Here is a 26,120-nt window from a genome sequence, read left to right on the forward strand (position 1 = left end):
CCATACATAACAAAGCTGTTTCTCTTGATTGGGTTCCAGTTTGTTGGTTCCCTACACGAAAACCATCAATTTATAAGACAGATTAAATGCTGACGGTTGTAAACTTGTAATTCAGCAAGTTAACACCTTCACTGCTAAGCACTGCTTGAACTCGTCCTCTACACTGTAGGGTTTCAAGAAATGAAGTCCCCCTTCCTTAATAGTTGATGTTGCTGAGAGTAATAAGGGGGCGGGGCTTGATGACCCAATCGAGACCGGTGCATGATGATGTAATTAAGTCCCACCCCTTACAGGAATTCCACTACAAAAAAGCCATAAAAACAGAGAATTGAGCTTTAAATTAACTCTCCCTTTCCAACTCTGACACTTGTTATTTATATATTACCAGTTATTTATATAGCGCACACATATTCTGTAGCGCTTTGCAGAGAATATTTTAACATTCACACATCAGTCCCTGCCCCAGTAGAGCTTACAATCTATATTCCCTACCACATATACACGCACAAACATATATTCTAGGGTTGATTTTGTTTGGAGACCATTAACCTCCCAGTATATTTTTGGATTGTTGGAGGAAACTGGAGAACCCTGAGGAAACCCACGCAAGTACGGGGAGAATAAACCAACTCTGCACAGTTAGGGCCATGGTGGGAATCAAACCCATAACCTGAGTTCTGTGAGTTAGTAATGCTAACCATTACACCATCTGTGCTGCCCAACTTGCTACCCTTATTTGAAACAGGGGAGTCCCCACTCTTAAATTATGAAATATGTTTAATTTATAGTGAGGGATTTGTCACATCATCCAAAGAGGTCAGATGGAGCAGTTGAGCATAGCAAAATCGATCAGTTTTGAGCTATCTGTTTATAAAATATGCTTGATAAATGCTTATTAATAGCTAATTTGTTTATATATGTAACATACCTTCCTTGTGTCAGCAATTCCTGTTTGTGAGTACTCACAAGCATCCCTACACCTTCTTTGCCTTTTGATTTCTTGGTTGACCCTACCTTTTCAACTTTGATTCCTTTTCTCTTGCCGCCGTCCTATTCCTGGGTGCCGGAGGACAGCCCAACAGTCGGGATTCTGATGGTCAGTACTCCGACATCAGAATCCCGACTGACTCCACAACCCCCATAGAAGGAGACTAGAACTTATGGCGTGCGCAGCAAGCCCACAAGAGGCTTCATTTTGCTCATCCCCCAGTGTCAGGATACCGGCGGTTGGGATTCCAATGTCGGTATCCTGACTGTCGGAATCATGACTGTCGGCCCGCCATACCACACCTCCTATTCCTTGCCACCTCTTATAGGCCCTTATTCTGGTTGGTGCGGTGTTTGCCGCTTGCGGTCGTACCGCCGATGGTTTTCGTCTGCGCATGTGCAGAGGTCACTCTGCGCATGTGCAAGCGGTTTCACCGTACGTTTTTTTTAGACGCCGCACAGGGGGCGGAGAGGGGCGTGAAGGGCTACTTAGCCTCATTACCCTATGCATACGCCCCGCGTTTCATGGGCGTTCCCATGCAAACGCTGGGCGTATGCATGGTAATAAAGCCGTGACGCATGTGTAGGGGGCGGGCAGCTGACATCGCCGGATGTCAGCTGCCCGCCCCCATACATGATTTCATACGGACAAGTGTCCGTGTGGTCTAGGGTGGCGGGAGCTGGTGGAGCGTGCGGCCCTGCATTCGATGGTCGGCGACCATCGAATGCAGGGGCTTCTCCCAAGATGGAGGAGGCGTATCCCCGTCCACTTTCATGCGGACCGCCACATATCCGTGTACGGACGGAGGTGGCGATCCGTATGGAAGGCGGGGATTCGCCTGCACGGTCCTGGCCGCATATTCTGATCTGGCCGCACAGATCAGAATAAGGGCCATAGTCTCTTTTAAGGCTGTCCTGTGTTGTGTATGCTTAGGCTGGTTTCACACACTCCGGCTCCTGCCGGACGGTGAAATCCCGCACGGCCAGGGAGCCGTGCCGCACACATTAGTTTATCATGGAGGGGATGGCCACAGCCCGGCAGCCGTCCCTTCCAGTGGCGGGATCCGGCTGCAGCCGTGCGGCCGGGCCGTGGCCGTCCCGTGTGAATGGACACAATAGTGTCCATTCACAACTAATGTGTGCGGCACGTCTCCCTGGCCGTGCGGGATTTCACCGTCCGGCAGGAGCCGGAGTGTGTGAAACCGGCCTTAAAGTATTTCAGTTTGCCTGATCTCTCTTATGCAATTCAATTTTATAGTGTTATTAATGCTAATAGTCTGGCACCCATTTTACACTGTTGCATACTTGTACCGCCTTATACTGTTATTTGATGATGATGATGATGATGATGGTAGTAATAATAATAATAGCATTTTCTATTAGCGTACTGACATTCTTTCTATTGTGAGGCAATGAAGTATATTTATAAGTACACGTGTATCAGACAGGTATCTAAACTGTGGCTACTCACATCTAGGGCCTGGTGTGTGTCTGTCCTATTATAAGACTGTTGGAACTTGATCGGACCTGTCTTTCAATTTAATTGTATGTTTTGGGGAAGGAAATGGGTGTTGACAATGCAATTCCACAGAACCATCAGTATCTTCCAAAATCTGTGCAGTTCCTCATTGGGTTGCTTTCCACTGTAGTGCTTCTAGCACAGTGTGGTCTATATTTCAGCACTGATATGCAGACCAGATAGCGACACCCCAGGCAGGGCAGAGGAATGCATGAATTTTGGAAGATGCAGGGTGCTACAATGAACACTACGTACAAAGAAGGGAAGCCTGTTTCATATGGTTCCCTTTCACCTAGCTGATACTGGTGTTTGTGGTCAGTAGGAAATGCACCTTCATGCATGTAAATGCATTAGTTCTACAGATACTTGCATTAGCAAAGGGAGAAAATCTGTCTTCCACAACTGCCTGCAAATACAGACTCTTTGCGTGCGTCTCAGAATCATCCCTCTAACGAGCAAAGCAAAAACAACAAAACGGCTTAGAACATTTTCAAAACATTCTATTAAATACGGCGCATCTCCTAAGCACCTTTTAGATGCATATTTGTGAAGGTTACTTTGGTACTTGTTTCCTAGCACGGCCACAACGATTTAGATCGTTGTGGTCGTAAGATAAAAAATCGGATCGATCGCATCGCATGCGATTTGGTCGCATGCGATGCGACCGATCCGACCGACCGATTTTTCACCCGATTTTTTTTTTTTTTCACCTGATTATTTTCAATTGCCCCCCCAAATGTTACTAAGTGGGCTAGACCCCACGATAGACGTCAACCCGAAGCGTGGCGAGCGCAGCGAGCCCGCGAGGGGCGGCGGTGCGCGTCCTCCGACCTTTTCATTCCCCTACTATCCACTAGGGCGTGGAGTGAGAATAGAATAGTGTGGCGAGCGCAGCGAGCCACCGAGCCCGAAGCGTGGCGAGCGCAGCGAGCCCCGCGAGGGGACGCGTATAACTTCACAGGTATACGCGTCCCCTCGCGGGGCTCGCTGCGCTCGCCACGCTTCGGGCTCGGTGGCTCGCTGCGCTCGCCACACTATTCTATTCTCACTCCACGCCCTAGTGGATAGTAGGGGAATGAAAAGGTCGGAGGACGCGCACCGCCGCCCCTCGCGGGCTCGCTGCGCTCGCCACGCTTCGGGTTGACGTCTATCGTGGGGTCATGGCGGGCACATAAAAAATGTGAAATGGGTCATATTGGCCCATTTCACCTTTTTTATCATTTTTCCCTATGTGAGATGGACTTAATCAAGTCCATCTCATCTTGTGCCATTATAATGGCACAAGACCGACGCGATCCTCCCGATTTCAATGTTAAAAGATTTTTTAACATTGAAGTCTATGGAAAAATCGGGTCAATCGGTCGGTCGCATCGTGGCCGATTTTAATTGGTCGCGACCGACCGATTGACCCGATTTCTGTCAATCAAAGGGAAAAAATTGTAAAAAATCGGCCACATCGTGAGGATCGTGTCCCTTAATTAAGAGCCACGATCACTCACGATTGTGGCCGTTCTAGGAAACAAGTACCGTTACTTTTAATTGAATAGGAAAGAAAATTGTACATTACTAGTAGAAAGATTCCGATGTTATAGTTTTGGAATAAAGCATTTATATAGCTACATACGCTACATACGCTACATACATACATACATACATACATACATTCATTCAGCACATGGATTAAGAGCAGCAGTCCCAGTATAGTGACAGTGCAGCGCTATTGATTTGCTCTGATCTCTGGACACGACTTGTCAATATTAAACCATAGCCTATCCTCTCTGCTGTGTAAAGTTTTATGTGCCGAGGTCAAGACACTGTTCATAAAACCTTTAACCATCGGAAGGTCGCTCTGTACAAATAAAGAAGACATAAACACAACACAATCACATAGAAAGCCTTCAGGGATATACACTAAATACAGCTTATCACTTAAACCCAATAGAATATAAATACTGCTACTCGCCTTGTGCAGCCCTGGAGAGAACAATTACAGTACACGCAGTATAATGGGTCTGCCATACTAGGACAATAGTATGAAGCTTGGGATTTAAACAAGAAGACTTGCTTTATTAAGGAGCGCATAGAACCAGGACCATATAAACCATGGGGTGGATGGAGCTCCAGCTACAGGCCCCCAAATACAAATAGGCCTATTATCATAACAGTATGATGATAACAAGCCAGAGTATAGGGGAGGGGGATCTTGGGCTGCACATCTAGCAAGAGGTACTATCGTGCTGAGATTTGTAATTCCACAAGCTCTGTCTGTGGGGCTATTTCCAGTTGGTCGACTTCATGTATGTCGGCCTTCATAGTGTCGACCCTATGACCCATCCCACTTAAAGGTGTAAAAACTGCAAGAGTTATGTTTAAGTTCCTTTCCCCGTATCTAAAAATAATAACGGTCATTTTCCCTTTTACACTGTTATAATGCCCACAAAGTCTGTTCGATCACACACTAATACCCGGCAGGGGTTAAAGTGAGGGGGAACGGGGTGGAACTGAGTTCCAGCACTTCTGCATGACCACTTTAGGCCCTGATACCCGGTAATTTGCTCAATTTGCACAGGGGTTTCACCTATGTGAAAGGGTCAACCCAAACTCCGGGGTCTCCGATCCTGGTCATTTTGCAGGGTTGGAGACCCGGAGTTTAAGATCCAGATTGACCCTTTCACACAGAAAAAGGACCCGTGTATTTCATGAAATTTCCTGATGGAACTGCTTCACCCGGGAATTTCAATTCTGTGTGAAAGGGGGTATTACAGTTCTGGTCTCTAGAACGGCGAACCAGGCTTCTGTTTAGGTCATTTGTCGAATGAAGTTTCACATCCACGGCAGGGACCCCAACACTGATTGGCCAACCGGCTGCAGGGACCCCCTGCCCGCCTGCGCTGCACCGCCCGTCTACGCTGCCCGAGCACGGGACAACAGGAGCCCCACACCTGCAGCAGGTGTGGGGGCCCTGGGGCGACCGCCCCAGTCGCCCTGTGCTTAATCCGCCTCTATGTACTACATAGTCTTGCCTGAACAGTCTATTTTTCTGTTTGATTTCCACTGATCGCGCATTGGGATTGATTCAGCATCCAATGCGCCTGGAAACCATTACATTTCGATTCGATTTCTACTTGATTTTGATTAGTCAAAATCGAATAGAAAGTCAGAATCGCACCGTTTGTACAATACATTAGTATAGCCCACACAAGAACATGATAAACTGCTCTGAGATTAAAATAGTGGTAAAGCATATTCCCTGTATATAGAGAGGGTTAACCGCTATAAGTGCTGATCTCAACTTATGCCTGCTCCTCTCCCAAAAGGACCATCCACTTAACTTATCTCCTGGTGCTTTATACATAATTTGTGCTCTGGCAGCTGGAGATAAAATGCTAGTGGAAAAGTTAGTTAAAACTTGCAGCATAATGCTTTTTCCTAAACAAACGGCTTTAACACATGCCATCATAATTTACCATTTAATATCTGTCGTAAGAATAGAAAGTAGTGCACAAACACAGTAGTCATGTTTTACAGTGTAAATTGAATAAACTTTTTATTACTAAGAAGACACAATTTAGCAACCTGTACTGTATATATTGTTTTGTGTACTAGTCTTTTACATAGCGGTTATTTTATACACATAAAGCTTTTTTCTTTTTCAAATTCTTTGTCATATTATTATAGAAAGTCACGTAACCATTTGTTTTGTAAGCTGCGCAAGTATAAAATGTCTCTATTATCCATAATGAGAGAGACAGGAATGAAAACACCCTTACAACAAGTTACGGTGCTGTAAAACTTTCACCACACTGCAAGACAGACACCAATTACACCGATACAAACCGCACACTCACTGCACTAAACACATAGGGGGTCATTCAGGTTCACTCGCAAAGCACATTTGGTTTGCTAACAGACAAAACCATGTGATCTGCAGGTGGGGAAGATGTAACATGTGCAGAGAGATTTACATTTGGGGGAGTTATTTTTGTTTCTGTGCAGTGTAAATATTGGCTGTTTTATTTTTACACTGCTCTACAGTTTAAAGTACAAAGCCCACCCAAGTCTAACTATCTCTGCACATGTTAAATCTGCCCCACCTGCAGTGCACATGGTTTTGTCCATTAGCAAACCAATGACCTTATTCTGGTCCACATGCAAGGCTGCAAAATTCGCATTATTGCATGTGGATTAAAAGATGCCTGCACAACCGCTCACCAAACCCCCCCACCCCCCTGTTTTTGCATACATATCCATTCGCAGCCTTGCGTGCAGGGGTCAAAACATTCAATGAGCGCTGACCTTCGAATGATTTGGAAGGTGCACGCAAAACTTGATAAGAACTTTAGTTTGAACTTGTTATTATTGTCATTAATATGTTGTAAATAGGTAGTTTATTGTATATATATTCTCCAAAAGGTTCCTTCAGATAAATCCGATGCTATGATAGAGGTAGTAATGCATGTTATTGAGAATAAGGTTGTAAAGATATCTTTTCATGATTGATTGGAGGCTTTTATCTAGCATAAAATAAATATGTAGGAAGGGTTTGAAAGCAAAAGCTTTTGAAATAAGCTTTAGGTTTCTTCCCCTGGGTGCTTGGATGTACGTTGTGTTCTTCTATCTACAAGAAAGTGTGTATACATCGTGATCTTCTTTTAAAGCCTTATATTGCACATAATGCTCCATTGAAGATGCTTCCGATATAATTCATGTTGTTTGACACTGTTATGCTGCTTTCAGACCTCAAAACTAGCTTTGACCCTGTATTTGGAAATGTTTCCAAAAATGGGTCTGCCAGGTAAAACCCCTTTCACACCGCATCTCTTAAACGGTTTATTACCGTTCAAGTGCGTTTTTTTTTACACTGGCAGACCCGTTTTTGGAAACTTTCCAAAAACAGGGTCAAAGCCAGTCTTTAGCGCGCGCCGCCCCCCCTCCCCCGGGGGTTAACACCCCCAAATCCCCCCCACCCCAGGGCTAACAACCCCCCCCCCCCTCCCCCTGTGCAGCCGGTATCTCCGTTGCGTGATCCGGCACTGCAGTTGGTCGGGGAAGCACTTATGAAAAAAAGCGTCTTTCAGAAAATGGCTGCCCCATAGGAAAATCCGTTTTAAAAAACTGTCTTTCGTATGGGGGCTGCTCTGAATTTAGGACCCAGCTCATTGGCTGGGTCCTAAATACCGTTTCAGACCCGATTTTGATGCAAAAATACCGGGTCTGAAACGGGTAGGACCCTCCATTTTAACCGTTTTACAAAATCGGCTTTTGTAAAACGGTTAAGGGGTCCTGCACCTTTCAGACCGCACAGATTACCGTTTTAAAACGGTAAAAAATCGGCAATATACTGTTTACAAAGTGCGGTCTGAAAGGGGCATTAGTGGATGTATGAAATGGTCATTGTGTGGTGTGAGCCTTTTACATGGAAGGTATGGTGCTCTCATCATTGGTGGTACTGCTATACTGTGGCTTCTTGGTTTTTTTTTCTATTAAGCATTTAAAATGTAAAATATATTCTCAGAATTTTTTTTGTTTTTTCTTTACTATTATTATTATTATTATTATTATTATTATTATTATGTCACATACTATATAGGAGCATCCAAAATGTATGGTAATTGTTCCTGTTGGCAAATAAAAGGGCTGTCGACCAAACCGACGGGTTGTCACCCTGAGAAATATGAATAATTGTGAAGAAAATATGGAAAGGTGGGGCTCTGCTGTGGAATAGTTACTTATGTTATAAACAGTCTTTTGTTTCTCTCAGAGGTGCATAAAAGGGAAAAACACAACAAGAAACGGTACTTCTTTATCTTTGCGGCCGCAGCTTATGCCAGTTACATTAGCCACTTTCAGAATAGCACCATTGCCCTCTCGCGGGTTCGCTTCGCTCGCCACACTTCGGACTCTGTGTCTCGCTCCGCTACGCTCGCCACAACTTTACTAAAGGTAATAAATGGTGGCGTGGACCCGAGGTGGTGCAGGTTACGCTATGTAAGTTCCGTAGCATAAGCTGTGGCCGCAGAGATGAGGAAGTACAATTATAGTGTAGTAAGTCCAGACTACTTTTTTTCTCATTTAAAATCGGGGATTCTGTGGGGTACTTCTCCTTACGGTGTGATCTTGTTACGGGGTCACCTTGTGCATCATAGACAAATGGATTATGCTTACATACTGTAAATAGAGTTATTTTCCCACACATAAAGGTTTCTTACGTCACCAATGGTGTCACTCACACATCAAAATCTTCCCTGATTTTGATGAAATGCTTACTTGTATGCTTACATGTAGACACAGGGTAATCCTCACATCAAGGTTTCTGTAATAATCTCTCTCAGACTTTATGATTAAAAATCCAAAAAAATTGTCAGAACCTAATTATAACTGAATACAGCCTATGGGCAGTGGCAGCTCCAGAGGTATGGGGCTGCAGCTCAATCCAATACATTCATGATTGTTGGTGTGGCTCCCCTATTTCAATATTGGACTGTGCTGCAACCCCACCTCTGGAGCCGCCACTGCCTTTGGAGCATATGTAAGAGTGCCCGAGTTTGACAGAGGTGCGGGATACCGGCCTATCTTGGATGTTTATTAAAGAGGCAATCATTTACAAGGCAAGGTTTAGGGAACTTTTGAGCGAACTTGCAAATGAAGGTCTGTACATACACAGTATACATCCTGCGCATTCCCAGTCCTCCCACCATCGGACATGTTTTTTAACCATTGGGTTAGGATGTAATTCAGAATCAGGCCCAAAGTACAAACCATTCAGCTCTAACTGACATTTTACAGGCTGTGGGTCTTATGCAGTGGTGATTTCCCATGGGGCACATGCCTAGCCCTTGGATGCTTGTGTTGGTATTGTCAGGCCAAAATTGGAGAGTAATAAATGACCAACCAACCAGCTCCTAACTGTCATTTTTTCAAACACACATAAAGTAATATGGCACACACTGTAATATGGCAATTAGAAGCTGATTGTGTGGTACTTTATCTCCCCTTTATCACTTTTCACAGCTTAGTACACCCACGCTGGCTGTGATCAAATATGCTAATACACGGTTCTCAAAAAGTATACAATTTATTAATACCAATAAACAAAATTATAATAAAAACAATTAATAATGGTTAAAATTACTACAATGAGTCGCTCTAGAACCATAAAAAGTCCATAGTGCACATTTAGAAAAGTTATCCCAGGGGATATTTAGGATAGATTTTAATAGCTGTTAAGCTCGTATGATAATATGATGAGTGTAGCTGTATATTACCATTCCAGATCTGTCTGGTCGATTGATTGCCAGATTCTGTGACTTTTGTGTCCTTAGGTTGTCCTATAATTTCAAGGACTCAGGATATCCCAAAAAAACGAATGTCCTCTGTAATAGTTGCTGGATAATTAGGGAGCAGGCTGTGTCCCATATATTCTTAGGTCCAGAGTAATTTTTGGAGGCTCATCGATGGGAGAGTGGACTTGTCACTTGGTGGATGGAAGGTAAAAGTTGTAACAGCATAAACTCAAGGCTCAACGCGTTTCCCCGGAATCTCCGGCTTCATCAGGAGCAGTGGACTTGTCACCAAGTGACAAGTCCACTCTCCCATCGATGAGCCTCCAAAAATTACTCTGGACCTAAGAATATATGGGACACAGCCTGCTCCCTAATTATCCAGCAACTATTACAGAGGACATTCGTTTTTTTGGGATATCCTGAGTCCTTGAAATTATAGGACAACCTAAGGACACAAAAGTCACAGAATCTGGCAATCAATCGACCAGACAGATCTGGAATGGTAATATACAGCTACACTCATCATATTATCATACGAGCTTAACAGCTATTAAAATCTATCCTAAATATCCCCTGGGATAACTTTTCTAAATGTGCACTATGGACTTTTTATGGTTCTAGAGCGACTCATTGTAGTAATTTTAACCATTATTAATTGTTTTTATTATAATTTTGTTTATTGGTATTAATAAATTGTATACTTTTTGAGAACCGTGTATTAGCATATTTGATCACAGCCAGCGCTGGCACACCTTCCCTTTTTATTCCAATATATATTTGGGTCTGACAAACCCAGTGCCAGCTGCTGCTGATAGCGCACCACACAAAACCTCTTTTTTTTCCCTTAGTACACCCACGCCCGCCTCGGACCCGCCCCCCCCCATGTATAAAATGATAGATGAGAATGTATAGAAATATATAGAAATATATAGGAAGACTGACACTACTTTGCATTTCTCCTTAATCTGAGAGCTTTCCTATAAATGTTATTATTCTGCTGAGACCGTATTTGCAAGCCTGCCCCTCAATACAATGCAAATGGTGATTTGGGCATAGGCAGGGATGGAATACATCTGTACAATATCTATTATACTGAAATTCTAATCCCTTACATGTCGGCACCGAGAGGTTTACAAATCTTTGTTTAGGAACAGAGTATATATAATATATTCTTTGTTGCAAAGCTCCTGCATTGGCTGTACAATAGCTCTTGTTGTGGATGGCTGAGATATATATAGAGCCTTGGCTTTTATTGCAGAGTGTGATGTATTTTTAGTTTACAGTATTCTGATTTCAAATTTTTTTTATTTCTTCTCAGTACTTTCATAGTATGAGTATTCTATACATTGGCTGGTGATAAAGTACCAGCCACTTTATCACTTCACCCATCTTAATAAATCTGCCCCAGAATAACGAAAGCTTCTAAAAATGAAAAAAGGTGATGTTGCCCATATCAACCAATCAGATTCTATCTCTCATTTTCTAGAATGCAATAGCGATATGATAGACATAATATGATTGGTTGCTAAGTGGTTGGTATTTGGAAAGCTATTCCCATCATAGTTACTCTGTTCATCACCGGGTGGAGCCTTTTTTCTTTGATACCATAGAGTAGACACATAGACCAGTCCAGACGTACACATTATTTTGTTCTCTTTTTTGTCAAATTATAGACAAGTCGTAGGGGGTATTTAATTAGTGCCCTTTCTTCACCTTGGTGAAAAATCTGCATTTTTCTCTGGTTTTTGTTTACTGCACATGGGGATTTGCCTATTCAATTGGCATGGTTGACTATTTCCCTAGGTGAAAGATTTGGAAGTAGCAAAAAACATGTGGATCAGTGATTTAGCCACCGATCCCTGTGTTTCCACCACATTGTCAGCGAAAGTATGTACTTTTTTAAATGCTTTTTAAGGTATATTTCGACAATGCCTTTCCACTTAAAAAAAAAAAAAAAGTGAAAGTGCATAAGTATTAGTTCAGTTTGTTTGCTCATGCAAATAAACTGAACTACTGTTAATTGAATGCCCTCATAATTGAATAATACTCATATTCTACTCTAATAGTGAGAACTGTAAAATACTAATACTCTAACGGTGAGTAGTCTTTCTTTTAAAATTGGCAAACATTTAAATTAAGTTAATTCTGCAACATACAGATGTGTCCTTCATACATCATTGCTCCAGTCACGCCAAATAGTCTCTCTTAGGTACCCCAGGTCCCGTGAGACTGCTATTGTCAGGCGTCTTTTGTGTCTTAGTCGCACCAGAATAGTGTTAATATGCAACAGTTGTGTATCGGCCTTTTGGCTAAGATCAAGTGTAGTATCTGTTCTTATCAGTTGGGTCTGGACCGCCCCCCTGGCAGAGAATAGAGAAAAGCTGGACCAAATCACCTTGCTACTGAGCTGAGGCGTAGTGAACCTCATGTTCTGGGTGGGTGTAAGGTCTGGCTGAGTATCTTCATCCTGCCGTAGGGGGGGGGTACACTCTCTCCTACTGGTAGGGAGGGGAGAAGCATCGGGCCTAGTAGATGGGGCTCTTGTTCGGGGGTCTATAGCCTCCGAGGGAGAGTCACTCGAAAAGCCCGGTCTAGTATCCACTCCCAGGAAGACGGGAAAAGCTGGGACCGAGTAGATTGCTCTCTGGTTCGGGGGTTCCAAGTTCCCTCGGCCAGAGAGACAGCGAAAAGCCCAGCCCAGTACTCAATCCCTGGGAGAGGTGAAACGTCGGGACTGAGTAAATGTTTTCTTCTCCTTCGGTTGGTCTATTCGACCGCTGCGGGGGAGACTCATCGAAAAGCCCGGTGGAGTATCCATTCCCATGCTGGGGGGCCGGAAAGGGCCTGCTGGTGAGGCGGAGAAACACTTGGTCGGACGCTGACTGGCTGTCTGGAGTCCGAGGCTGCACTGTGCCCCCGCGGAAACTCGGGGGTGCTGAACCTGCACGGGTGATCCCCAAATCACCTGGCACAAGTAAGCACTTGCACTGCGCACTGCCCCTCTAGGATAGGCTGCACGTCCTTACCTCGTCCTTTTGGATGGGGTAGGACAATTTTTCACACCCCCACCCCGGCCTTCTGGCTGGGGTCCTCTTTATTATTTATTTCTCTTCCTCTCCACGTTCGTGCACTTTTTCACGTTTTCTGTTTTCTGTAGTGTGTCACGTTTTTTTGGGTTGTGTGGTCGACCCTTACATGCCTTCCATTTCCCCAACGTGCCAAAGCTCTCGCCTTTTGGGGAGAGCTGCGGTCCCCCCGAGGACGACCCCGAGCCGCAAGGCGGAGGGAAGTCCACTGAGGGTCTCTCCAAACCTTTGGGTGCGGAGGACCCACCGTCCTAACCCTTCCGGGGGTTGAGGAATGAGGGTCTCTCTAAGCTTCGGCGAGGAGGACCCACCGTTTCCTATTTTCCCCTCTTCGGCCTTATGGTTGAGAGGGGTTAGGGGGGAAACGGGGCCTTCTCCTTCGGGAGATAAGCCCACTTCGAACGCACGGCCCCCTTTGCACGTGTTTAGGCACAGCACTGGTGGTAGGGAGCACACCTCAGGCTCCTGAGTTTTTTCAAACTCATCTGTTGTGTGTAACAGAGTCTGTATATGGAGCACAATATACAAGTGAAGCATAACACATGGCAGTCTTCTGATGCTTTATATTTGCATATTGTTGCAAATGAAACCTGTTTTCAGCATAAAATGCTAGTAGAGATATACCGGGCTCATGCTGCAGAACATATTGAAGCTAGTTGTATGATCATACATCAGTAAATGTTAAAACAAATGTGTATGTTTTGGTTAAACCAATTCACTATCTCTCTATTATACTCTTGTACACAATACCAGTTTACCAGCCTTCCGCAGGGCTAATTGTGATTCTGTGGCGCACAGCGCCGTGCACAGCATCAGATCTACACAAAGGTGTATTAATATTAATGTGCGGTGTGTTCTGCTGAACTAAAGCTGTTAATGAGTATTATAAATCAGTGGGTAGCAGACTCTTCTAGCAGGAATCGTGAGTCGTGATAAGGAGTGCTAAAGAGCATAGCAATGTAATGGGCATTTTGTCACCATCATGAGAATATTATTGAGTAAAGTTATCAACTGCCCCCATAGGATAGACTTGTTTCAACGCGATTCATTTATATATGGTACTTTAATTATGTTTTAGTCTACTTCTACAAGCTGTGCATATACACTCAATACAAAGCAAAGGTTATTCATAGTATATATGTATATATATATATATATATATATATATATATATATATATATATATATATATATATATATGTATATATATATATGTATGTATATATATATATATATATATATATATATATTAATATTAATATATATATTATAGCCGGATGTCAGCTGCCCGCCCATATCCCTGCTTTCATTCGGAAAAATGTCCGAATGATCTGGAGCACTAGGTGCTGCCTGACCACTCGGTCCATCTTTCGATGGTCGGCGACCATCGGAGGATGGGGGAGGTTCCCACAGAGGGAGGAGGTGTTCACATGAAACATCCACTTGCGGTCCGTTCGGTTGGCGTCTTACCGCATTCGGACGGTGTGAGCGAACCGTACGGTAGGCGGGGCTAAGAACACTCGGTTCCTGTCCAAAATACGCATCCGTCCGATTCAACTCGAATAAGGGCCTATGTGCTTCGCGATTTTGACTATATAATGTATAGCTATATACATTGATAGCGCAAATCGCACCATGATGGCACCAAAAGTGTTCCAAATAACAATAGTGCTTGGAGACAAGGGTGACTATGGGTGTGTAACAACTTAAAATGCACATTGATAGATTGATAGGAAAACTATGTAAGAGTATATATCATATTTAATGAAGCATAATTTATAAATTTTTGTTTGAGTGAGATCTAATACATCTTTTATATTTTATATATATATATATATATATATATATATATATATATATATATATATATTATAATATATAGTATTGCAACACCCTATGCAAATTATATTATACTCACATTAAACAGGCTCTCTTGTGGTTGTGCCCATTCTTGAGGGAAACTTGTAAACCAGCCTCTAGTATTGAAGTGGGGTCCTCGAAGCTTTGAATTTTCTTGTGTAATTCTCCAGCTAATTTAGGCGGATTGAAATGGCACATAATAGGGTAACATACTTTTGTAAAGGTTTAGTGGGGCAAAAGTTATAGTGTCCGAGTTACGCCTGGTAAGTGATTTCCGCTTTAAAATTAACCCCTTGAGTGTTGGGTTTTGCTGGGGCAGGACAAACCTACTAGGGCAGGTTTGTCCTGCCCCAGCAAAACCCACCACAGAATCTACGAAGCCGCCGCCCCCCCCCCCCCCCTCCGTTCTCCCCCGTTAGTAAGCCGGAGCTGAGCTACCCTGCCGCCGCTTCCCCCTGCCACCTGTCAGTCATCACACAGGCGGCAGGCTCGGGGATGGTTTTTGTGGCGGCTCGGGAGGACTCGGGTGCATGAACTCTCCCGAGTCCCCCCAAGCCGCGCCGACCATCCCCGAGCCTGCCGCCTACGTCACAGTGAATGGCGGCTGGGGGCAGGGTAGCTCCGGGTTCGATCGCCAAAGGGGGTGATTGGTGGTGGGTGGAGGTGACAGGAGGGGGTGATGGGGGGCACCCCTAAAGGTAGTGCGCCAGTGGTGCTCCGCTGGAGGCACCACTGGCGCGCACCTCATGTAAAAGTGGTATGCCCGGAAATTTTCCGGTACAGCCCACTGCGGCAGTGCAGCTGAGCCCGGAAAATTTCTGGGCATAACACCCAAGGGGCTAAGTCTGCACCTCTGGTGAACTCAGACAGTATTAGATATTCACTATTAACTAGGGACACAAATTCAAATTCTTAATTACCCTTAGAAGAAGAATATTTGGCCATGTTTTCTGTGTGATTTATTGTCAGAGTTCAGAGGAACAGAGTACATCATTTCACGACTCCTAAGCACTTGATAATATTTCACCAAGCCATTGCATCCTTTAATTCCTTGTGCTCTATGTGGAATACGGTATGACGATAGACACCTGTTGTTGCTTTATAAATAACAATAACTCTCAAATAATCATTTGGGTTATATAATCAGTCTTTCCTTTTAATGTTCTGATGGAGCCCAGGCAAGCATCTTAGCAGCATAGTTTAAGAAGATGTCTCCAGGAGAACAGCATAATAAAGAAGAGCATTCAATAAAACGCACTCGGCCATATAACACTTTCACTGCTATTTTAGTACAAGTTTTGTGGTTTACAATTGACTTTTTAGCATTGCAGTTTAAAAGCAGAGAGCAATATAAGATCTATATAATGGAGTGCATCTAGGTCGTAGCCGGTGGTAAGAATTACTGACACTTGGTATGTGGTCTAGATTCAGAAGTACTATAAATGTCATAAATGTCTTGTTTTTTTGTTTGGTTTTTTGCATATTTAATTACTTAATTTAAATACATATTATCATAAAAAGATATTTAAAAGCTGGGTATGTCTCCAAAAGTTAAGGGCCAGTGATCGTGAGTTGCAGTCAGCTCCATAGGCAGTCACATTATGTTACTGATTTAGCTGTAAGCAGGTCTTCATACTGTTCATACCCATTGCACCGCCCCACTCTGCTCCTTTTGGAGAGTCAGCAATCATCACTAGTGTCGGGGGGTGTAAGAGATTCATCTGGAATAGGCCTTCCCTCAGCATACGCACAACTCTTACAATAAGAAGCAAGCCTGTCCACATGGCCATGACACTTCAACAAGATGGTTCTCATAGATGTGATCTGCTGACACCTGAAACCTACAATGTAGAGAGAGAAACGTCCCTAATATGTCCAACTCCGAATCGCCCAGGGAGAGGCAAAGACGTGTACATTTGCTTTGGTTAGCTCGGTGCAGCCACATAAATGAGGACATCAGTATTTTAGTACTTCATACATAACATAATTCTTATGTTAAGTATATTATAATTGATATGTTGTAGTTGATGCTACAGAAATGGTTTTCACAAATATCCCAAAGTCAAAGGAATTGGGACTCATTTGTCCCATGCCATTCTGACTGATGGGGTACATACAGAAATATGTTAGCTGAAATAAATCTCAACTGTCATCATTTTGCATAAAAAGAATGCAGGCCGTTTGCAGCCATGTAATGTATCTACTCTCCTGACAACTTTGGATTCAGTTTTCAGTGCTCTAGCACAATCTAGAAGAAATGATAAGTAGGTCAGGTACTGTTTTCAGTCGGTTTTTATTGAACTCCATCCAATGTCTACTGTAAGTTGTTTATTTGTGTTTTCGCTTCTTTGCAGGCTGTTGAAGAACTTTTAGAATCACTGGATCTAGAGAAGAGCAGTTATCACATGGGGCTGAGCAGGGTATGTATATATGTATGTATGTATGTATGTATGTATGTATGTATATATGTTTGTATGTATGTATGTATGTGTTCTCTGTATTTGTGTAGCTTGTGATTGGGATGATTTTTATTTCTTTATAACACAGGTTCTCAAAATCGGTCTTCAGGACCCCACGCAGTGCATGTTTTCCAGGTCTCCTCACAGAATCACAAGTGAAATAATTATCTCCACCTGTGATCTTTTAAAATGTGTCAGTCAGTAATGAGTGCACCTGTCCGGTAACCTGGAAAACATGAACTGTGTGGGGTCCCGAGAACTAATTTGGAGAACAACTGCTTTATAACATATGTTTCCTGACTTTCTTGATTAAGGACATGAAGGAAAACTATGCATTGGATGCATGTATAATATAAACCGCGTCATAGCAACTGTAGAATATACAGTTAATGTGAGTTGTGTGGTGGAAACATGCAGCGTGTATTATACAGTATGTAATGTGCTACTTATTGGTTTAATGTTTTCTTCATATATTTATGGATATAGCGTAATAAAATGCTAAGAAGTACCCACCCATTTATGGTACTCGTTTCATATACTCCATACAAAATTTGGTGGGTCTGCAGCGCTGATTTGGAAATAAAAATTGCAATTATATTGGATTGACTTTAAAAAAAACTTTTTTTATATCTCATAAAAAACATGGGGATTTAATACACAATGGTAGGGGTATATCAGATGAAAATACAATAAAATAGTAGTTTGCAAACATATAGAATCACTTATAAAAACGTGGAGGGGGGACCCTACTGATGCGTTTCGCTTATAAAACTTTCTCAAAGGAACACCCACACTTCCTTTGAGAGCTTTATAAGCGAAATGCTTCAGTGGTGGTTTCTAAGCCACAGTGGAGGAGGACTACAAGTCCCAGAGGGATCTCCGACCCCAAACCAACTGCCCGAACCAGCCTGGATGGACCAGAACCTCCTTGCTCACCAATTACCACCATGGGTGCAAGCCACACCACATTGGATATAAAAGGGACATTTGGACCAAGAAAAGGAACAATTTACAACACCATTTGGATCCATGACCCCATTTCCACAGGTGGACGATAATTATAACAACTCTAAAAATATCACAGAGTGTGCCCAATTATTTCCCAGACAATACTAGGAACGGCCAGTGAGGACTACAATACCCATATAATAGGATCCCCCCTCCACGTTATTATAAGTGATTCTATATGTTTGCAAACTACTATTTTACTGTATTTTCACTAACGTCCTATGGGATACTGGGAATGGTCTTAAGACATTGGGTATTAGAGGGTGTCCGCAGGAGACAGGCACATCTATAACTTTGAAGCTGGGTGTACTGGCTCCTCCCCTCTGATTCCCCACCCAGGAACCAGTTTAGAAAAATGTGCCCTCAGGAGAGGATGCACATTGCTGGAGCTCCAGAGAGTTTGTCTTCAGTTTAATCTCTTTTATTATTTTTGGGTTACTGTGTTGGACTTCACAGTATCCCTGCTTCGAGGGAGTCAGTTGAGGAGGGTTCAGCTGCAGGCCTCTTAAGGTACCGAGCTGTCCCTGCTGCAGGACCACTGTCCTGAGTGGGTGTTTGTACTCACGGGCATTGCGCTGCAGTGATACTCACCCCCAGCATGCCGCACACTCCAGACACAGTCCGAAGACGTCTGTGGTGAGTAGAAACCGGGGTCCCCACAGTGGGGTACCCCGGCTCATCGTGCGGCAAGATGGCGGCGGCGGCAGACGCAGTACCCTGCACAGGGGCTGCGCAGACCCCCCGTCACAGACTGGCTGCGGGTGACAGTCCCTGGGCTACCAGGGCAGATCCCACTTAAAGACGCTGTTCAGTGTAAGGGCGCCATTAACTGACAGCCAGCACCAGTATAAAAATCAGTGAAGCCCCTGCGCCATCACAGGGGGGCGGGGCTTCAGTGGAGCGAGGCCAGAGCTCTGAGCGCGCATACACTACTTCCTGCTTCTCCCTGGGCGCCATTACTGCCTCCAGATCACTCCTCAGCGGTGAGGTGTTGGACAGAGGAAATCTGCAGAAAACAACAAGTGTATTTAGCGCTAAAATCGCTTAATTGATCACACTGTTCTGTGTTTGTGCGTTATACCAACTCCTAAATAGGAGTTCAGGTTGTGCAGGGTGTGCTGGTCTCCTCAGTGTAATCTGAGCGCTCCCCCACGTGCTTGTTAAGCTACACACTTTCAGTGATAGAGCTCACCCATATATAGCTGCTATACACTGCACATTGATTATATATATATATATATTTTATTGTGATTGTGGTGTGTTTGTGGAAAGTGGTTATTTATTCCTTCACCATGGTAAGGAAATTAACCTGTCTCATTTGCAGCACCAAGTTTGTGCCTAAATCCACCTCACAGATTACCTGTGAAGAGTGCATGTCCACTCAGACAGGGGTTTCACCCCAGATCAGTGGTACTTCCAGGGCCGGTGCTAGGGGGTTCGGCGCCCTCCTGCAAACTATGAATTTGCGCCCACCCAAGCTTTACAAAGGGACAGCGCACAACGAAAGAAAAACGTGTGATCTCACAAGGAAGGGGAATGGGCACACAATAGTACTCTCACTCCAAATTACACCACATAGTAGCACAATTTTGGTGCCATGAGTTAAAAAAGAGGGAGAGTTTGCGCCGTAGGCGCGCTAAAAAATGTAGGAGCGTGGCTTCATGAGGAAGCGGCATGGTCACATAAAAGTACCAATAACACATTATGCTTCACACCTCAATGCCAATTACACATTATATCACACACAGTAATGCAAATTATACATTGTGCCACACATCATAATGCCCCTTACATAATATGCAGCACACCATAATGCCCATTACACATTATGCCACACACCATGCTGCTTATACACGTGCCCACACCAGTTGCCGACATTAGTAGCGCTGACTATACACGTGCCCACAATAGCTGCCGACATTAGTAGCGCTGACTATACACGTACCCACAATAGTTGCCCACATTAGTAGCGCTGACTATACACGTACCCACAATAGTTGCCGACATTAGTAGCGCTGATTATACACGTGCCCACAATAGTTGCCAACATTAGAAGTGCTGCCTATAGACGTGCCCACACCAGTTACCGACATCAGTAGTGCTTGACTATACACGTGCCCACAATAGTTGCCGACATTAGTAGTGCTGCCTATAGACGTGCCCACAATAGTTGCCGACATTAGTAGCGCTGACTATACACGTACCCACAATAGTTGCCCACATTAGTAGCGCTGACTATACACGTACCCACAATAGTTGCCGACATTAGTAGCGCTGACTATACACGTGCCCACAATAGTTGCCAACATTAGTAGTGCTGCCTATAGACGTGCCCACACCAGTTACCGACATCAGTAGTGCTGACTATACACGTGCCCACAATAGTTGCCGACATTAGTAGTGCTGCCTATAGACGTGCCCACACCAGTTGCCGACATTAGTAGCGCTGACTATACACGTGCCCACAATAGTTGCCGACATTAGTAGCGCTGACTATACAAGTGCCCACAATAGTTGCCGACATTAGTAGTGCTGCCTATTGAACATGCCGACACCAGTTGCTGACATTAGTAGCATTACACTCACACTCTCCTGGCAGCTGCTCATCCTCTCCTGTGTCTTCAGTCTTGCACCCTCATAGCTCCGCCCCTTCTGTTCCGTGTAGCCCCGCCCCTCCGTCCGTGAAGCTCCGCCCCTTTTCGCACACAGTACTATTGCTGCTGCGTGCTGCTGACCTGGCCTCTCATCTGATGTTTAGGACAGGTAGGAGCCTGGAGGGAGCTCTGTGCCTCGGCGCTGCTTCCTGTCATCAAGTGTGACAGCCAGGCGCAGCAGCCGGCAGCCACAGACACAGACAGCAGGGGATGCAGAGCATGGACAGTGGCGCCTCTCCTGCCCGGCGCCTACCTGCTTTGCATCCTTTGCTGAGCGGGTAGCGCCGGCCCTGGGTACTTCACAATCAGACTCTCAAGAGCCTGAGTGGGCTGCAGGCATTAAAACCATGCTGCAGGCAGTGTCAACTCAATTGGCTGCAAATACAGTGCAGACCAAACAGGTGCAGCAGGACTTATCAGTTCTAGCCGCACGGGTGGATAATATGAATTCCACCTCGGGCCAGTCACGGAAGCGTGCTGCGGCCGCCATGTTGCCTGATTCAGATGATGATCTGCAGGCGGGTGACGACACAGATGATAACGTGGACGACGGGGCTCTGATCCCTGATTCACAATCATCCCTCAGGGGCCCGGAACCTCTTATTATAGCAATAAAAGAAGTTTTAGACCTTCCCTTAGCAGCGTCATATCCTCTTTCTGGGCATGTTCCTGGACACAGAGGAGAAAAGAATTTTACTCCCTCGGGAGAAGATAGAAGCCATACAATCCCTGGTGATGGTGATTTTGGCAAAACCTCAGGTATCAGTTCACCAGTGCATCCAGTTACTGGGCAGGATGGTGGCCACCTTCGAGGCCATTCAGTTCGAACGCTTTCACACCAGAGTGTTCCAACTGGATCTGCTTTCAAAATGGTCGGGCTCCCATCTCCTGATGTACAAGAGGATTTCTCTGTCACATCAGACCCGACAATCCCTTCTATGGTGGACTCAGGAGTCGAACCTGCTTGCAGGTCGGAGATTTGGCATCCAGGACTGGGTGCGACTCACGACGGATGCGAGCCTGCTGGGATGGGGTGCTGTGACCATGGACAGAACCTTTCAAGGTCAGTGGTCTCGGTGGGAAGCGAGACTCCACATCAATATCCTGGAGCTGAGAGCTGTATACTATGCAGTGTTACAGGCTCAGGATTTTCTCCAAGGTCGAGCGCTCCAGATACAGTCCGACAACGCCACAACTGTGGCCTACATAAATCGCCAGGGAGGCACGAGGAGCAGGACTTGCATGAAAGAAGCTTCCAAGATCCTGGCTTGGGCGGAAATGTACGTGGTGGCTCTGTCGGCCATCTTTATCCCGGGTGTGGACAATTGGGAGGCGGACTTCCTAAGCCGTCACGCCCTTCACCCCGGGGAATGGAGCCTGAATTCTCAGGTTTTTGCTGCAATTGTGGACGTTGGGGTCGTCCATCGATAGATCTGATGGCATCCCGGTTAAACCACAAGGTTCCCAAGTATTGCACAAGGACCAGGGATCCATGTGCAGTAGCTGTAGACGCCCTGACAATTCCGTGGGTGTTTCCCTTGGTGTACCTGTTTCCACCCATACCACTGCTGACAAGGGTACTCAAAAGGGTACGAAGTCAGGGAGTGGAAGCCATTCTGGTGGCCCCGGACTGGCCAAGAAGGGCTTGGTTCGCGGATCTGCAGAGCCTGCTGGTCGAGGATCCTTGACCCCTGCCCCTAAGGAGAGATCTTCTCACTCAGGGCCCTTGCGTCTTCCAAGATTTAGGGCGGCTACGTTTGTCGGCATGGAGGCTGAGCGGAAAATCCTAGCTCAAAAGGGTCTGCATTCATCTGTCATCACCACAATGATTCAGGCCAGAAAGCCGGTAACAAATACCCACTACCATAAGATCTGGAAAAGATACGTGGGTTGGTGTGAGGAGCAGAAGGCCCCCCCAGCAAAATTTTACCTGAACAGGTTGTTGTGCTTTTTACAAGCGGGTTTGGATTTAGGCCTCCGTCTGGGTTCCCTAAAGGTCCAGATTTCGGCCTTGTCCATATTCTTCCAAAGAAAATTGGCTGTCATCCCGGAAGTGCAAACCTTCCTTCAGGGAGTGCTTCACATTCAGCCTCCCTTTGTACCACCTACACCACCTTGGAGTTTGGACGTCATCCTTAACTTCCTTCAATCCTCCTGGTTTGAACCGTTGGAGTCGATTGAATTGCGGTACATTACCTGGAAAGTGGTGGTTCTTTTGGCCCTAGCCTCGGCTAGGAGAGTGTCCGAATTGGGAGCCCTTTCCTGTAAGAGCCCCTATTTAATTTTTTACTCAGATAGAGCGGAGTTGAGAGCAAACCCGCGATTCCTTCCTAAGGTGATTTCTTCCTTTCACCTTAATCAACCTATTGTAGTCCCGTCTGCGTCGGGTTCACCGGATATTCCGGTATCCCTGGATGTGGTGCGTGTCTTGCGTGTTTATGTCCAGAGGACTTCAAGAATCAGGAAGACAGATTGTCTATTCGTCCTGTACGACGCACAAAAGAAGGGACACCCTGCATCTAAGCAATCTATTGCTAGATGGATTAGGACTACAATTCAGCAAGCCTATGTGACGGCTGGCCTGCCGACACCTTCTGTTCTAAAGGCTCATTCCACCAGATCGGTGGGCGCATCCTGGGCGGCTGCTCGGGGTGTGTCAGCTCTGCAACTCTGTAGAGCTGCTACATGGTCGGGGCAACACACCTTTGTAAGATTTTATAAATTTGATGCCCTGGCCAAAGAGGATACCCAGTTTGGGCAGGCAGTACTGCAGCAGTCTACGCACGTACCCTCCCTTTCTGGAAGCTTTGGGACATCCCCAATGTCTTAAGACCATTCCCAGTATCCCATAGGACATTAGTGAAAATAGGAATTTAATACCTACCGGTAATTCCTTTTCACGTAGTCCTTATGGGATACTGGGCACCCACCCTGTGCGGGGTATGGCTGCAGCCTTATTCTGCTGTTAAAAGTTCAGAAGTTCATTTTATTGTCTTCTGGTTGTAAGGTCTAGTTTAGTGACCTTGGTTTAAAGAAAACCCACTTACTAAGTGGTATTATAGTTGTTTGTTATTTTGATTGAATGCGGGTGTGCTGGCATAAATCTCACCACACATTTCACACTTATGTTTACATAGGTGACATATAGGTCATTCCTCTCATATGTTCATTCTCCTTCAGGCACAGTTTTTCATTAACTGGTTCCTGGGTGGGGAATCAGAGGGGAGGAGCCAGTACACCCAGCTTCAAAGTTATAGATGTGCCTGTCTCCTGCGGATACCCTCTAATACCCAATGTCTTAAGACCATTCCCAGTATCCCATAAGGACTACGTGAAAAGGAATTACCGGTAGGTATTAAATTCCTATTTTCATGTGATTTACCCCTACCATTGTGTATTAAATCCCCTTGCTTTTTATGAGATATAAAAAATAATTTTTGTAACGTCAATCCAATATAATTGCAATTTTTATTTCCAAATCAGCGCTGCACACCCACCAAACTTTGTTTGTAGTTTCTCTGTTCCAGGACTGACACTCCTGGCTTTCTGCAGCTGCTACTGAGCAAGGCAGCCCCTGTATATTGCGCCTCTACGGGTGACTCCTCCTGGTTTACCCAGAAAGCGTTGCCCAAAACATTCCATTTCATATACTCAACTGAATCTCATGAATTACAATTAACCTATTTTGTCATATTAGAATTTTGCAGCGTTATTTTTGAAATTTGCAATACAACATCGGAATCATTTGTAGCAATTTTCTCTTTGATCGGGGGCCAAGAATTTGTTCCACAGATAAAACCACTTCGGTTGGAAAGGCTTTGTATGTCTGACAGTGGTTGTGACATCATTATCACCTTCATTAGACTGACAGGAGAGCTCAGGGAGGTGATAAAGGGTTTACAGTGACAGGAAAGTAAATAGTGGAACTGTACCAAATAACGATCCTGCAATTACAAACCCCATCATGAAAACTACTTGAAATCCTTTAACCAAAATATTTCATACCATTATATTTTAATAATAAGTCAAATCTATTGGGAAATTACCGGTAATAAATGATTTAAACAGGATATTTGTGTGTTTCTTTTTTAAGTAGCTCAAAAAAGAGACCATTAGCATATCGTTAGCTGCTATGGAAACACCATCTCTTTTGCTTTGAAAGTTTTCATTTATGTTTCTCGGGCAAATGTACTAAGCCGTGGAGAGAGATACAGTACTGACCAACCAGCTCCTGTCATTTTTCATACACAGACTGTAACAAAGCAATTGGAGCTTATTTGCTGGAACTTTATCTCTCTTCACAGTGGTGTAACTATGGAGGGTGCAGGGGATGCAATTCTCATGAGGCCCGGTGGCCCCATTGGCATTACCCTGCACCCTTTAGATTATAATTATTTTTTTATTATTAAGTTGAATGGGTAGATGCTGCACCGCTATCCTGTAACCCCCCTCCCAACCCCCTGCCCCCTCCAGCTGCTCATTTAAATTTCCTGCAGCCCTGGTGAGCGGTAGCAGAAGAAACCGTGCCGGCAAGAAGGAGCTCTGGCATGGTGAGCGGGAGACCAGGAAACACCACGTGAGAGTGAGTCCTGCTGCTTTCAACAGCAGCGCTGCTGTGTGAGGGATCCTACACAGATCCCTTCCAGCATGCCCTGTTGCCGCAGGCTGCTCTTCTGGGGAGAGTAATTATGCAATAAGCATTGGGATGATGGACGGAGGGATGTACCGCTGGTTCTCGGTACATATCGCCCCAGGAGACATGGGGCCGGTGAAAGGGAGCCCTGCACTGCCAGATCCATTGAAAAAAGGCACACCACCTGCTTGCAATGTAAGGGACAGTGGAGCTACACAGTCTCTCCTGTACTCGTCCTCTTTGCCCCTCACCTTGTCTCCCCCCTACACACTCTTTCGTCCAGACTTCCTCTCTCTCTCTCTCTCTCTCTCTCTCTCTTTCAGGAGCTGTCTATATTTCCATGACACTCTATCTCACTCCCCCCTTTCTCTCTGGCACCTTCTCTCACTCCCCTTTTCTCTCCCTGACACCATCTCTCACTACATGGTTCTCCCCCTTTTTATTCCGGACATCCTCTACCCAGCCCTCTCTTGTCCTCTACTCGGCCCCATCTCGCCCTCTTTATCCTTCTTCTAGCCCCCCCCCCCCCATTTCCACACTTATCCTTGATTGTTTTCCTCACTCTGCCTCTCTCACTTTTTGAAGCTGTCTATCTCTCCCTGACACCCTCTCACACTCTGGGGGTTACTCA

At 44.9% G+C, this 26,120-nt stretch overlaps 1 protein-coding gene across 13 annotated transcripts in view; it reads left to right on the forward strand.

The window, feature by feature from the left end:
• Positions 1-26,120, forward strand: part of MYO18A (myosin XVIIIA) — a 315,102-nt gene that overhangs the window by 188,833 nt on the left and 100,149 nt on the right. For all 13 annotated transcript variants that reach the window (XM_083172333.1, XM_083172334.1, XM_083172336.1 and 10 more), the window contains one exon: positions 17,090-17,155. In XM_083172333.1, the coding sequence (XP_083028459.1) occupies positions 17,090-17,155 (66 nt within the window). The remainder of the gene's footprint in view (positions 1-17,089; positions 17,156-26,120) is intronic.

Source organism: Crinia signifera, chromosome 2, assembly GCF_055691185.1.
Source record: "Crinia signifera chromosome 2, ASM5569118v1, whole genome shotgun sequence".
Classification (NCBI taxonomy): Eukaryota; Metazoa; Chordata; class Amphibia; order Anura; family Myobatrachidae; genus Crinia; species Crinia signifera.